The 13,093-nt window shown below is 56.1% G+C and overlaps 2 protein-coding genes across 2 annotated transcripts in view; both read left to right on the top strand.

The window, feature by feature from the left end:
* Positions 1 to 13,093, top strand: part of MACF1 (microtubule actin crosslinking factor 1) — a 471,369-nt gene that overhangs the window by 328,158 nt on the left and 130,118 nt on the right. The window lies entirely within an intron of this gene.
* Positions 1,091 to 13,093, top strand: part of BMP8A (bone morphogenetic protein 8a) — a 29,219-nt gene continuing 17,216 nt past the window's right edge. Inside the window, exon 1 of the mRNA XM_073233649.1 lies at positions 1,091 to 1,781. Within this exon, the coding sequence (XP_073089750.1) occupies positions 1,454 to 1,781 (328 nt within the window). The 5' untranslated portion in view covers positions 1,091 to 1,453. The remainder of the gene's footprint in view (positions 1,782 to 13,093) is intronic.

Here is a 13,093-nt window from a genome sequence, read left to right on the forward strand (position 1 = left end):
CCCACTCCACTCGAGCTCCAGGCTCCACTGGACAACTCACCTGCATGTGCCCACCTGCCCCAGCCCCATTCCACCCTTGCATGGCAGGGGGAGGTCCCTTAACCTCTGTGTGCCTCAATTTCCTCATCTGTTAAAAGAGGGGGCTTAAATGGAATCTACCCTACAATGTGTGAGCATTAAAGAGGTGATAGAGGACACACACAGAACATGCCTAGCACATGGTAAGTGCTAATTATTACCTGCCTTTATTATGCTCCCTGGATTGGTCGTTTGAGGAGTTCCATGAGGAGCATTACTTTGCAAGCCGCTGAGGCCATGACAATTAAGATGCACAAAGGCTTTTTCCGGTCGCTCCAGAAGGGCCCCAGAGCTCCTGGGCCCCCGCTGGAGGAGATGTGCATCTACCGGGCATAGCTGGATCAGCGCCGGGGGGCCGCAGGACGCACAGCTAGAGCCGGCGGTGACCACGCGGATGCTGGAAAACTGCGCTACCGGGAGCACGCGGGAGCCAGGTGGGGGTGGGTGCGCCTGGAGCAGGTGTCCAGGAAAGAAAAGCCCCCAGCAGCGCACACAGGGGAACAGCGGGGTAGGCGTCGTCAAGAAGCCGCGGTTGGGGGGAACCTGGGCCGTCACTGCTGGCAGAGAAATGTGTCCCATTCCGCGGGCACGGCTTCACCCCCGGGGATCCTCTTTCTCTAGACCCGACCGAGAGGTTTTGGATCCTGGGACGACACTCTGCGAGCCAGGGCGGGGCCGCTGGGTCACTCCGGGAGCCCTACGGAGACTCGGGATCCCCTACAGGGCCAGGACGTTCAAGGACATGCCCCGCGGGAGCGCAGGGTCCTGGTTACGCCGGATGCGCCGTCACCCAGGGATCCCCTGAGCGCGGCCAGAGGCTGGGGGAACGGCTCGGACGGCTTTGCCCACCACCCAGCTAACCTGCCACCACCCAGCAGCCGGTATCATCTCGGAGTCGCCTAAGCGCGGCCGGGGCGGTGGTTCCACGGCATTGGCCCCGCCCCTGCTCTCCCATTGGTCTGGTCTGGCGGGGGCGGGACCCGACGGCAGGGCCAGGACCAGAGGCCGGCGGCCGCGCGGCGCGGCGCACCGCACAGACGGCTGGTCTGCAGAGGATGCGACCGCGGGAGGTCCCGCCGCCCTGCCGCTAAGCGGGTCTCGGCAGCAGTGGGGCCGACGGCACGGCCACGACGCAAAGCGTAGCCGACAGCCCCAGGCCCCCGGGTTGCCCCTGCCGTGCGGCGGCGACGACCGCGTGCTCACCGCGCAGAGCTGCGGCAAGTGCCCGCGGGGGGCGCTCCCAGCGACAGCGTTGCGGTCGCGGCCGACGCCCGCCCCGTCCCGCGACCCGAGTCGGACCGGCCGCTCGCCGTCTGGCGTCTCGGGCCGCGGAGCGGATGCGCGCCCGGTGAGCGCCGGCCCGGCGCCGCCCGCGATGGCCGCGTGTCCCGGCCGGCTCTGGCTGCTGGGCCTGGCGCTGTGCGCGCTGAGCGGCGGCGGCCCCGGCCCGCGCCCCCCGCCCGGCTGCCCGCAGCGCCGCCTGGGCCCGCGCGAGCGGCGCGACATGCAGCGCGAGATCCTGGCGGTGCTCGGGCTGCCCGGGCGGCCCCGGCCCCGCGCGCCCCCCGACGCCGCCCGGCTGCCCGCGTCCGCGCCGCTCTTCATGCTGGACCTCTACCACGCCATGGCCGGCGAGGAGGACGGCGGGGCCCCCGCGCGGAGCCTGGGCCGCGCCGACCTGGTCATGAGCTTCGTCAACATGGGTGAGTGCGGTCACCGGGATGGGCGGTGACCCCGCGGTGGCCGGGCGGCCTTCACGCTGAGCGGCCCCCGAGGGCCTGACTGCCAGCTGCGGGGAATGCACACAACCTGGGCCAGTGTGAGCGCCCTGCCGTGGGCTGGGGGTCCCCCTGTGGTGGACACGAACTCACAGGGAGTGGGGACTGCCGGGGTCAGGGAGGTGAGGTCTAAGGCGTGCGGGGTTGATGATGTGGGAGCCGCAGGCCGATGCAGGAATGTGAGTCCCAGGGGCGCACATTCACCGAGCCCCCCACACCCACGGGCAGGACCCGGGGTGGACGTGGGCAGTGCCAGGAGACAGTCTGGATGAGTAACCGGCTGTGATGCTGTCACCATGATAAGGGCAGTGCCGAGTAAAGGGACAAAGTGCGGTGCGGAAAATCCCGCTCACATCATCACGGGCTGGGAGGACAGCCCAGAGATCTTGAGTCCAGTCCCAGCAGTTGTTCCCCGGGCGGGAGCCTTGGTGAAGGTGGAGCCCGGCTGTCAGGGGACCGTGTGGGGAAGTCTCCGCGCAGTGGGGCAGTCTGTGGATGGTCCCCTGGGCCAGAACTGGGGACTCGGCTTGGCATGCAGTAAGCACCCAGGCCTGTGGGCAGCTGGGGCCTGGCATGCAGTGAGCACCCAGGCCTGTGGGCAGCTGGGGCCTTGACTGATCTCCCAGGCCCAGGCCAGCTTTTCCTCTCTGCAGAGTTTACTCCAGATTATGGAGCCATTTACCCTTAAGGTTCTCAAAGACGTCTTTTCCATTACTAGACTCTCTTTAATCTACAGTCGTGAATATTTGTCCCACATCCAGGTTTCCTCCTGTCTGTGGCCAGTGGGGAGCAGGGTCTGGGCTGGGGCAGACACCAGACTGGACCTGGGGACTCAAGGACTACAGCTCAGTGGGAGGTGGGAGAGCTGTGGGCTGGAGGGCAGGAGAGGACCCCAGCCAAGGCCCGCAGCCTCCCTTCCCCTGCAGCGTCGCTCTGAAGCCTCCCTCAGCCTGGTGTCGGCCCTGATGTTCACCTCCACCTTCCATGAGGACAGCAAGGCTCAGAGAGGCGACGTCACGCCCAGGATAGCACAGCTTCTGCGTGGCCCAGCCAGGACAGGCCCAGGTTGCTTGGTGGCACATCCAGGTGACATTCCTGCCATCAGGAGGGTAAGCTTTCTGGGTGGAGAGAGCATTCGAGGAGTGTAGGCAGAGGAACCCAGGAGACAGCAGCGCAGGTATTGCGGGGTGCTCGGCCATTTGCTTCCTAAACCAGGGCAGGAGGAGGGGCCAGCGAAAGAGGCCTCTGTCCCCCACAGACCAGAGCTGAGCAGTGAGCAGGAGGCAGCTGTCACCCTTTGGTGTCACCCACTGCCGGGAACGGAACTGGGTCGGTGCTTCTGGATGCCGCCTTGCTGGCTGGAGGGCAGGGGTGGGAACAAGGAGACTGTATGTGGAACTGAGGCTGCAGCTCTGGCCTCAGGACAGGCTGCCCCAGGGCTCAGGACCAGAAGAGCTGTGAGTGCTGTCACACCCAGCACGCCCCAGGGGAGCCAGCCATTAGGGCGAGTCACTGCCCAGCCCATGTGCTGCTTCCCTGGCATCCCCTGGGTCAAGGCAAGCATGGCCTTGGGGAGCTTCTGCTGTGAATCAAGCAGTGCCCTTAGCTCAGGAGGATCTGGTTCACTCCTGCCTTTGCTGTGTGATCTTAGGCAAGGCTCTCACCCTCTCTGAGCCTCAGGACCCTCCTTGTAAAATGGGAGTGGTAGGGCTTGATGCATCCTCAGGTTGTAATTAGTTGATAGAAGAGCAGGAGCAAAGTTAGCCTCCTTCCTGTAAGGTGAGCCTGCGCCTGGTCACTGCTGACCCAAGTCCCTCCCAGCTGATGCCCAGCCTTAGTGCCGATGTGAGGGGAACATCCCCGTGTATCTTACACACATGTGAAAGTCAGAGACAGATTTTAACAGCCATCTAAAGATGTTTCTACCTATTTTTAGGTCAAAACTAGCATTTGAAGTTCCATAGCTTTATAATTCCTCATTTCATCCATGTAGCAACATGTGAAGCTGTTTTACCCCTTTTCATGAGCTCAGAGAAGGTAAGTGGCCAGCCCAGGGCCACACAGCATGTCCATGACATCAGGCAGGCTGTGGATTCCAAATCCCGTCTTCTTCCCACACCATCTCTGCATGCTTCCTTAAGATCTAAGTTCTCAGATGCTGTGGGATAACAAGCAGATCCTTGTTCAGGGGAAGGCCAGTCTGTGGGCGGGCCCAGCCAGCTGTCAGAGGGCCTGTTTTATTCTGATGTACTAATTGCACTGGTAGGACTCCTCTAGTAAGGGTAGTTTCCCCTGGTAATTACTAGGCAGTGTGTGGGGATTAGACACCTACCAGGATTCTTCCCTTGTTTGGAGCTCCAGGCCCTTGAACCACCAGGAGGCTAATGGCAGAGTGGCTGTGGGGTCAGCACCCACACCCAGGCTCCACACCTGTTGCTCCAACCCCACCTCTTATTGGCCTCGTGGCTCCTGAGAAGCCAGACCTGGTGCCTCCAGGCCCCTGACGGTCAGTGGCAGCCCGGAGGACCCAGAAGACGTCCCACAGGCCCTCCATCAGGGCCCTGTGTCTGAGCAGCGTTAGGAGCCCGTCCTGAGGACTGTGCATGTTGGGAGGCCAGGGCTGTGGTCAGAGCCGGGGGCCCTGCCTGGCCTGTCTGTCCATCTCAGCCACAGACTCTGGGCCCCTCGTGGCCCGGGCACAGTGCTGGGGAACGATGCCCACGGGGAGCAGACAGAGCCTTTGCCTGGCGCCACCTGTGCTCAGGGAGAGGAGAGCCCCGAGCTGGGCAGCAACCCCCAGGTTCTTGTACCGCCTGGGCCACCGTTGATCCCTCCATGTCCAAGGCCCGTCCCTTCCCTTCTCTGGGCCTCTGCTTTCCCGTCCAGTCTGTAGAGATGGTGTCAGAAAACGAGGGCCTCCCAGCCCTGCCCCCGAGGCTCCATGTGTGGGAGGTGCCTTCTCACAGCACCTCCGCCCCCTCGTCCCCAGAGCAGGGGTGCCTGGCTGTTGCTAGAGCCCCTCAGGCCGGCCCAGGCCCGCCTCGGGGGGGAAAGGATGAAGGAAGGGCCAGCTCTGCAGGTTCCTTCCGAATCCTTCTCAACCCATGTCAGTAGAGTGGCAGGTGCCATGTGCCAGACTGAGAAACTGAGGCAGAAATAGCACCACAGGCAGATGTCCCGCCAAAAGTATATGGAGCCATCTCCACTTTTGACCCAGATTATTTGATTCCCATGCTCTCAGGAGGCTGAGGACGGGGGTGTTGATGACCTGAGCTGTTGGATTTGGGAGCAGCGGGGCTGAGTGGGGCTGAGGGACCTGGTCCGAGTCCCGCTCAGCCCCGGGACATCCCAGCCCCGCGAACACTGTGCCTCCGTGAGTCCAGGGTCACTTTCTTTGTTTTTTTTTACTAGGGAATTCTTTCATTTTTTTCATTAATTCACTCAGCAAAGAGTCATGTGGTGTCTGTTCTGTGCCAGACATGGTTCTCCCCACTGGGACAGGGCAGGGAAAGAAACACCCGCCCTCACGGAGCTGGCCGCCTAGTGGGAGAGACAAATGGTGTGTACGTAAGGCACGGAGATGATGGTCAAGTGGCCCGGACAGGGACACCCACACCTGGAAAGCAGGAGGGGATGGACAGTGGGAGGGCAGGCAGGACAGGGGTGGAGGGTTCTGACCTGGGACTCAGAATTTGCACCTTGACTCCACCACCTCCTCGCAGTGTGGCCTGGACTTTCCCGCCCACCTCTTGGAGCTCGGTTTCCTCCTCTGTGAAATGAAGCCCCTGTGCCACCCATCCTGTGGGGCTGTTCAGGCATTGTGAGATAATGACCACGTGCCAGAACCTTCACTCCTACCCCTTCATTTGGATCTCACAATTACTGTTACATCTTTGTCTTAAAAAAAGAGCAAGAGACTTAGAGAAATTCCGTGGTTTTCCCACCGTTCTCCTACCAGCCAAGCCCTGGAGCAACCACTATCTGATTTCTATCACTGTACATTCAGTAGACCTGCCTTTGAACTTCATAGAAATGGAATCACTCTTGTATCTAGTCTTTCATACAACATAATTTTTTTCAAATTCCTCCATGTTGCTGTTATATCTATATTTTGTGTTTTGTAATGGAGTTGCATTATACTGCATGACTGCACCACACTTACGCATTCTTATTAATGGCCATTTGGGTTGTTTCTGCATTTTGGTTATGAATAAAGCTGCTCTGATCATCGTCGGACACATCCTTCTTTGTATATGTTAAGTTGCAGTTTCATCCCCACCGTGTTCCTTGGGAGCTGTGAGATGCTAGACAGCTTCCTTTTAAAGTCTCTGAACCTCATCCCCTCACCCTGAAGACAAGGTGAGGAAGGCCTCCTGCCAGGGTCATGTAGGACTAAGTGAGGCCAGCTAGACAGATGCATGCCAGCCAGTAAGAACTTAATCAATGGGAGCTGATATATTACATCCTACCTCGTGGCCTTGCACCCTCCTCATAGAATATACTCCCCCCATTTCTGCTTTTAAAAGAGGGTGGACGGAGTTTCCATAAATCTGACTGCTTCCACCCACTCACTACTCCTCCCAAAGAGAGTGCCATCCTTCATTCTCCCATGATTAGAGGCGCCATCCTTCATTCTATGTATTTCTTTCTGGGTTCTAGTGGCTTTCTGCCTGCCTGATTCAGGGGCACGCCTAGCCCTGCTTTCTCCTGCCCTCCGGAACCCATGAGCAACCTGGGAACAGGAACCAGGGGTGGCTGTTTCTGGCATCCCCTGCGCTGGGCCCCCAGCCCCTGTGTGGCTAGTGCTCAGGGCAGCCTGGAAGGGTTGAAGGCAGCAGGGGGCAGGGGTGCAGAGCCCGGAGCCGAAACCAGGGTGGTCAGTGGGGCAGAGGCAGGACCAGGCCTCCGCATCTTAGTGGAGGCCGACGATGGGCACAGTCTCTCCCTGGGCCCTCCCCTGGGACCCCAGGCCCCACAGCGCCCTGCCTGGAGGGAGGTGGCCTCAGAGGCCTTCTCAGGGAAACTGCTGGCAGAAGAACTTTGCTGACAGGTGACCCTATACCAATTTTTCCCCCCAGGGGAAGTCTAGGGCCGCTCATTTATGTGAGCTCCAAGTCTGAAAGTCCACGTGGAGGGCCCTAGACTAGCAAGTGACCCCTGGCACTCCCCTGCCCCTCCTGAGCCTCAGTTTCCCCACCCAGACAGAGTTGCCCTGCAGGCCCTTCAACCTCTAACTGAAGACTGCGCCCACCCACCGGCTGATGGGGGCCCGACAGGGCTGAGGCATTGGTGGGTGGTATGCCCAGACCCCCTCCTCATAGGAACCGTCCCCACAGGAGAGGAGGAGAGACTGTGTCACCACGGCCACATCTTTCTGGAAAACTCTCACAGTTCAGTGCTTTCCCTGGGTTTGAACTGGGGAGTCACATTCTTTTTGCTCAATGTCCTCGGGCCTATTTTGGGTCCTGGCAGGCCTGATGTGGTGGAGTGTGTGGGTGTCCCTTTTAATTTGGGGACTAAAGCCATGTGAGGCCTGAACGGTAATTATGAGGGCAGAGTCATTTATGGGAACAGCTCTTGAAAAAAGTCAGTAATGAGAAGTGACCAAAAATACCTCAGAAATGAAGCCTGGGGCCCCTCTCAGCAGCTCTGAGATTTCTGGGTGGGAGGAAGCCCTCGGGATGCGGGACCGATGGGTGATCAATTCTGCGGCTCCTCTGTCTGGGCCGTGGAGACTGGGTCTGGTTTCCAGTCTGAAGTGGGCCTTGTTAGGCCTTGTTAAGCGCAGGACTGGCCAGACAGGCCCAGCCTGTCCACCTCCAGGCCCTGGGGGAGCCTGCCCTCCACCTCAGGGGTGGGGCCGTGAACGGGGACAAGTCCCACAAGTGAAAACGTGGGTGTCTTCTGATGCAGTCACACTGTGCTGTGGACGCCACTCAAAGCAGCAGGATGTCCCAGCCTACAGATGCTGGAGGCTGAGCCACTGTCCTGGGGACCAGGAGCCCTTGGGAAGAAGGGCCCGGCACCCCCTTTGGCCCCAGAGCACAAGGGGCTCGAGGAGTGGACCACTGAGAGCCTCCCTTTTCCGCCCCATATTGCTCGGTCCCTGCCCTCAAGCTGCTCACCGTCCAGCGGGAGGTGAACCAGGGATGGGGGCCCCTGGCAGAGGGGAAAGGGGGAGGCCGGCAGGCTGACCTGTGTGGGGTCAGGGAGGATAGGGGCCTCTACAGGCAGACTGATGAAGGAGCCTTTAGACAAGGTGGGATGGGGACAACCCAGGAGAGAACGGCTTCGAGGGGACTCCAGGGGAGGGTGTCTGCGGCCAGAGGACAGGCTGGGCCAGTGCAGGGCCCTGGGAGGCAGAGCTGAGGCTGGGAGGGGTGTGAGGGCAGCAAGGATTGTCGGACAGTCAGATTTATTCTCTTCTCAGCCACTCTGGGCCAGAGGAAGAGGGTGTCTTTTGAAGGGTGTCTTACTTTTTGGTCAGAAACCAGAGAGACTCAGGTTAGCCGGGTGATTCTAAGCTTTGTCCAGGGCACAAAAATAGCTGAAGCCTTTGCTGGTGGGCTGGTGGGCACAGGGTGTGGCACCTGGAGATCTAGACTGTGAGTGGCGGGTGCAGGGCCTCAGAGGTAGAAACAGAATGTGGACAGTGACCATGGGACTCAAGGCCACTTTGTGCCCACAGCAGGCCTAATGTGGGAACCAGAGGTTGTTTCATCAGAGACTGGAGAAGAAGTTCAAGGGTCCTGTGTTTATTTTCCTAGAGCCATAGTAAGGGGGCTAAGAAAGTAAACTGCTTCCGCAAGTGGAGCTTTATAGGAAATAAGGTACCTGTGGAATAGTGGTGGCATTGCTTGTCCCTGACGCTGGGCCCCTGCCCTGCCAGCCGGGTGACTCTGTTGCTGCAGGAGCCTGCAGGCCCCCTCCCACCAGCCTCGCAGGGTCATGGGCAGTTAAACTTCACGCATCCCTCCTAGGTCACAGAGCTCCCATAAAGCACTGCACTGAGAACAGAGCCACAGAGCTGTCTTGCCTGTCACTCCAGCCTCATCCTGCACACCTGCCCCTGGGCCACTAGATCCCAGCCCCATGGGCCTCCAGGACGTTTCTCAAGCATGCAGGGCCTTTGTATCAGCTGTTCCCTCTGCCTGGAAGGGTCTTCCTCTGCCTCTTCACATGACCGTTTTCTTCTCCTCCTCCAGGCTTGACTATTTTTTCTCCTCATTTACCACGTTTTAGAATAATGAGTTGATTCCTAGCATTCTCCAAAAGCAGTGGTTCTCCCCATCAGGGGGACATATGGCAATATCTGGAGGCATTTTTGGTTGTCACAAGTGGGAAGAGGAAGGCAGTGCCCCTGGCATGTAGTGGGCAGAAGCTGGGGATGCTGGTAAACATTCTACAGGACACAGAACAGTCCCCACAACAAAGACTTAACAATTTAGAAAAGGTCGGAAATGCCAACGCTGAGAAATCCCGGCCTGAGGTGACCAGGTGATGATATTAACATGTATGTAATGTGTTTGAATTTGTTGCAGTTGTTTGTCTCTTTGATGCTCAAGTTACCCGTCCTTTGGCCATTATGAAGCCTCTGCAAGTTGGGTTCTGCGTACCTTTACCTCTCCCCTAGGAGTTTCTGAGAGCTTCCTGGCCTTCTGGTATGAGATGTTCCAGGCTCCACTAATGCATTCCCTGCCCCGGGTCAGACATCAGCCATTTCTCCAAGAGCCCTTGTGCCTCTTAGAGCTGGTGTTTTGGGACTACAGCCTGGGCATTAGAGCCCCCATTGTCCCTGCCTGGCCATCATTGCTAGGCTCTTTCAGCGGACAAAGCTAGGGAATATGTATTTTCTAAGAAAAAAAGTGAGTTGAAACTTAACCTCCAGTTCAAAGTCAGGATTATAGGCTTTTACGTAAATTCTTGGATTTCATATTTCTATTTTCTTTTACACTAAATAACTCAGTCCTAGCAACAGTCACATATTGTTTGCTTTATCCTACAGTATTATGACGATGATGTTATTGTGTAACTATTGTATATACAGTATATGTTTGTTTTTACATATTATATTTATATGTATTATGTAATAATGACAGAATAACATCATCATCATAATATTATTAAGATCTGAAAAATTAAGATCAGTTTATGGTTTATTTTGTCCTTAAGCTGTGTATGAATTACTGTGTTTTAAAAATCACTTGAAATAATTCCTGTGTGCTTAAGCCACCAAAAGCCAACACACTGTTTATTTACTTTATTTTGCTCTTGAGACTTAGGTATCACTCTTTGTTTTTGCATTTTGAGTCCATTTTGTTTCATACTTAGGGGAAATCTTTACAAAATTTAGAAAATAAAAAAAATCCAGATAAGCCCAGCTCCCATGCCCAGCTCCTATACTGTGTCTGTTCTCTTTTACCCCAAAGGTAACTGTTCTTTAAGTTCATTTCTTGGTTGGTAGTTTGTCTCTCTGCTTTAAAAATACAATTACATATATATGTATATATGTATGTATGACATATATGGATTTTTATAATATTTATATTTTGAACTTTCTTAGGTAAAAGGCAAATTATCTGTACTGTTCATCTTGCTTCTTTTAAAAGTGATGTTATCTTGTGGAGAGAGGATTCTGGCAGTACATATCTCAGATGGTTGGGATCCAGCCACAGGCCAGACAGGGAGCACCCCCTGTCCCCCAATAGCCTGTCTGAATCAGCCAGGAAACCAGGATATGAACTTCCCAACCCCCCCCACTGGCAGCAAAATTTTACTGGGAAAACCCAAGAAATCACGTTGCACAGACCTTGACCTTTCCCATAAATTATCTGGGGACCATCAGTCAATAGCAGCGGGTGGAAAGCAGTAAGAGGCCAATTCCAATGTGATTTCTGTGCAGTTCATTCAGTGCCAGGTCCACCCAGATGTAGTGGCAGGAGCTCAGGTGGGAGGCAGGAGCCCTGGGGTCTGTCTCGATGTGGGTATGGAAGCAGGAGGAAACTGCGCCTGGTGGTCTCTGACCTTTGAGCTCTGATGTTCTGGAATCATCAGCACTTTCATAAAGAAAGGGTTCGTTTTTGCTCTGTGTCTGAGCCAGAGCTCAGGGAGCAGCCCCAGCGGCATTGCTGAGGGACCGCGTAGCCGAGCCTGGGCATCTTTGGGAGATTCCAGACCGTGATTTCAGGGAAAGGTGGAGGCTGGGCATGAAGGTACACTCACTCTCCTGAATAATGCGTTGGAAGCCTTTGCTTCTAATAGCAAAAATTGCTTTTTACAGTTTGATTTGACTCTGTATCAAATGGTCATTGTGCAGGTGTGGATGCTGAGGCCAGAGTTCAAGTGCCTTGACAAAGGTCAGGCGGGAAAAGGAGGTGCCTTGAAGTCGTCCAAATGCCTTTCAATTGAACAGATATGTTTTTATGATGTTACATCATCTTTCACTGCATACTTTTATTTAGAAAAAGAGAACTGAATGTCCCCCTTTTCTCCACCATGGCTCTTGAGTTTCACATGTGAAACTCCTGATGGTTCTAGCAGGATGTCATCAACTTTGGCACATCGATGAAGCTAGGAAATCAGAGGTCAGCGCTCTTCCCAGCTCCTAAATGGCCATTGCTCCCATCTCATAATCCCTGCCCTTTACACACCTGTTCATAGCCCTGTGTGGACAGGATCTTAGTATCCCCACTTCACAGATGAGGACACTGAGGCCACACAGGGAAAGTGCCTGGTGGCTAGTACCTGGCCTGGGACCAGCTACAAGCCAGAGTATCTACACTTTTCAGTGCTGTTTTAGTGGCCAAAGGAGGGGCAGCCTGCCCAGGAACTACCATATGGGGGGCGCCAGGACCCAACAAATCCAATGGCGCAACACCAGCTTTTGACAAATAATCTTTCCTAATCTAAAAGGGCAACCACTGAAAAGCTGTAATCCTCACAGTTCCAGCAAAGGCAGGCAGTCCCCATGGACATTACAGTAACATCTAGTTTAATGCTCCATACCAGAAAGTTTTGTCAATCTCTGATGAAAAGCATTATTTTCCTAAAAATATCCTGCCTTCCAGTGCTTGCCTGGAACCACCAGGATGGGCAGTTTCCTAGCCTGGAACTCCTGGTGGTTTATCAATTTCTTAAACCCACAGGATGGAAGTTTGGAACTGGGGTCAGCAGAGCAAGGCTCTCTTAACCCAGTGCAGGTGGGCCCCAGGTCATCAAGGGCAGGAGACCACAGAGTGTGGTGCCTGCACGGAGCTGGCAGGTTCACAGGTTGTTCCTTGTCCCCAGATGCAACATTAAATCAGCATCAGGTCTGCAGGCAGGGAGCCCCCAGACCCAGCTGTCTGCCCCGCTGTGCCTGGGGCAGCAACACACCTAATGAAGCTTTGAGAGGAGTCGGGCCAAGGGAGTAACTGAGCCCCCTTCCTCACTCGGTGTTGCACCCTGTGACAGCCAACAGCCTTTACCAAGTTCACCCTAAAGATCTGAGGTGGTCTGCGTGCCCTGGAATCCACGGAAATTGTCTCCAAAGCCGGGTGGGTGTGTGTGTTTAGGGAGGAGGAGCCCCTGTGTAATGCTCATGGCAAGCATCACTTGGTGAAGGTCCAGCACCCTGCCCTCCATGCCCTCTGCCCGTGCGGGAGGACCCGGGTCCCACCCGGGTCACGCTGCCTCTGAAACAGCCTGGCTGTCGGGTGGGCACTTCCTGCATGTCCAGATCCCGCTGGAGGCTGGATGTTCTGTGTCCTCTCCTCCTGGATCCGGGGATGAAAAGCCCATCTTCTGCCTAAATGTGTGTCCACTGTCCCCGCCCAGCACAGCTGCTGGCCTGCCCGTCACTGGACCAGGTCCCCACCGCAATGACAGGAAGTGCTCCCCACATCCGCCTCCGCCACCAGCCTGGGGACTTATGATCACTGAGCCCGAGAGCCAGAGAGAGAGAATCTTTAAAAAGACTCACAGACATGTCATTAAAATCTCGGTGTTGGGTTTTGGGCAAGGTGCTGGGCAGCTCCTGCACCCGCTTCCCGGAAACACAGATTTGTTTGAAAGTGACAGGAGGCCAAAGTGAGACAGCCCTAAATGCACTGTCCTGGGCGTTTCTGGGCAGCTGGGTAATGTGGGGTTCATGCCACACCCACCACCTCCTCCCCAGACTGTTACACCAGGCCCGCCACACAGCTGGCTTGGGACCCCCAGCCTGGGCTTCACCCTTTCCTCCCTGCGGATCTCCAGCT

This window comes from Manis javanica, chromosome 4 (assembly GCF_040802235.1).
Source record: "Manis javanica isolate MJ-LG chromosome 4, MJ_LKY, whole genome shotgun sequence".
NCBI lineage: Eukaryota > Metazoa > Chordata > Mammalia > Pholidota > Manidae > Manis > Manis javanica.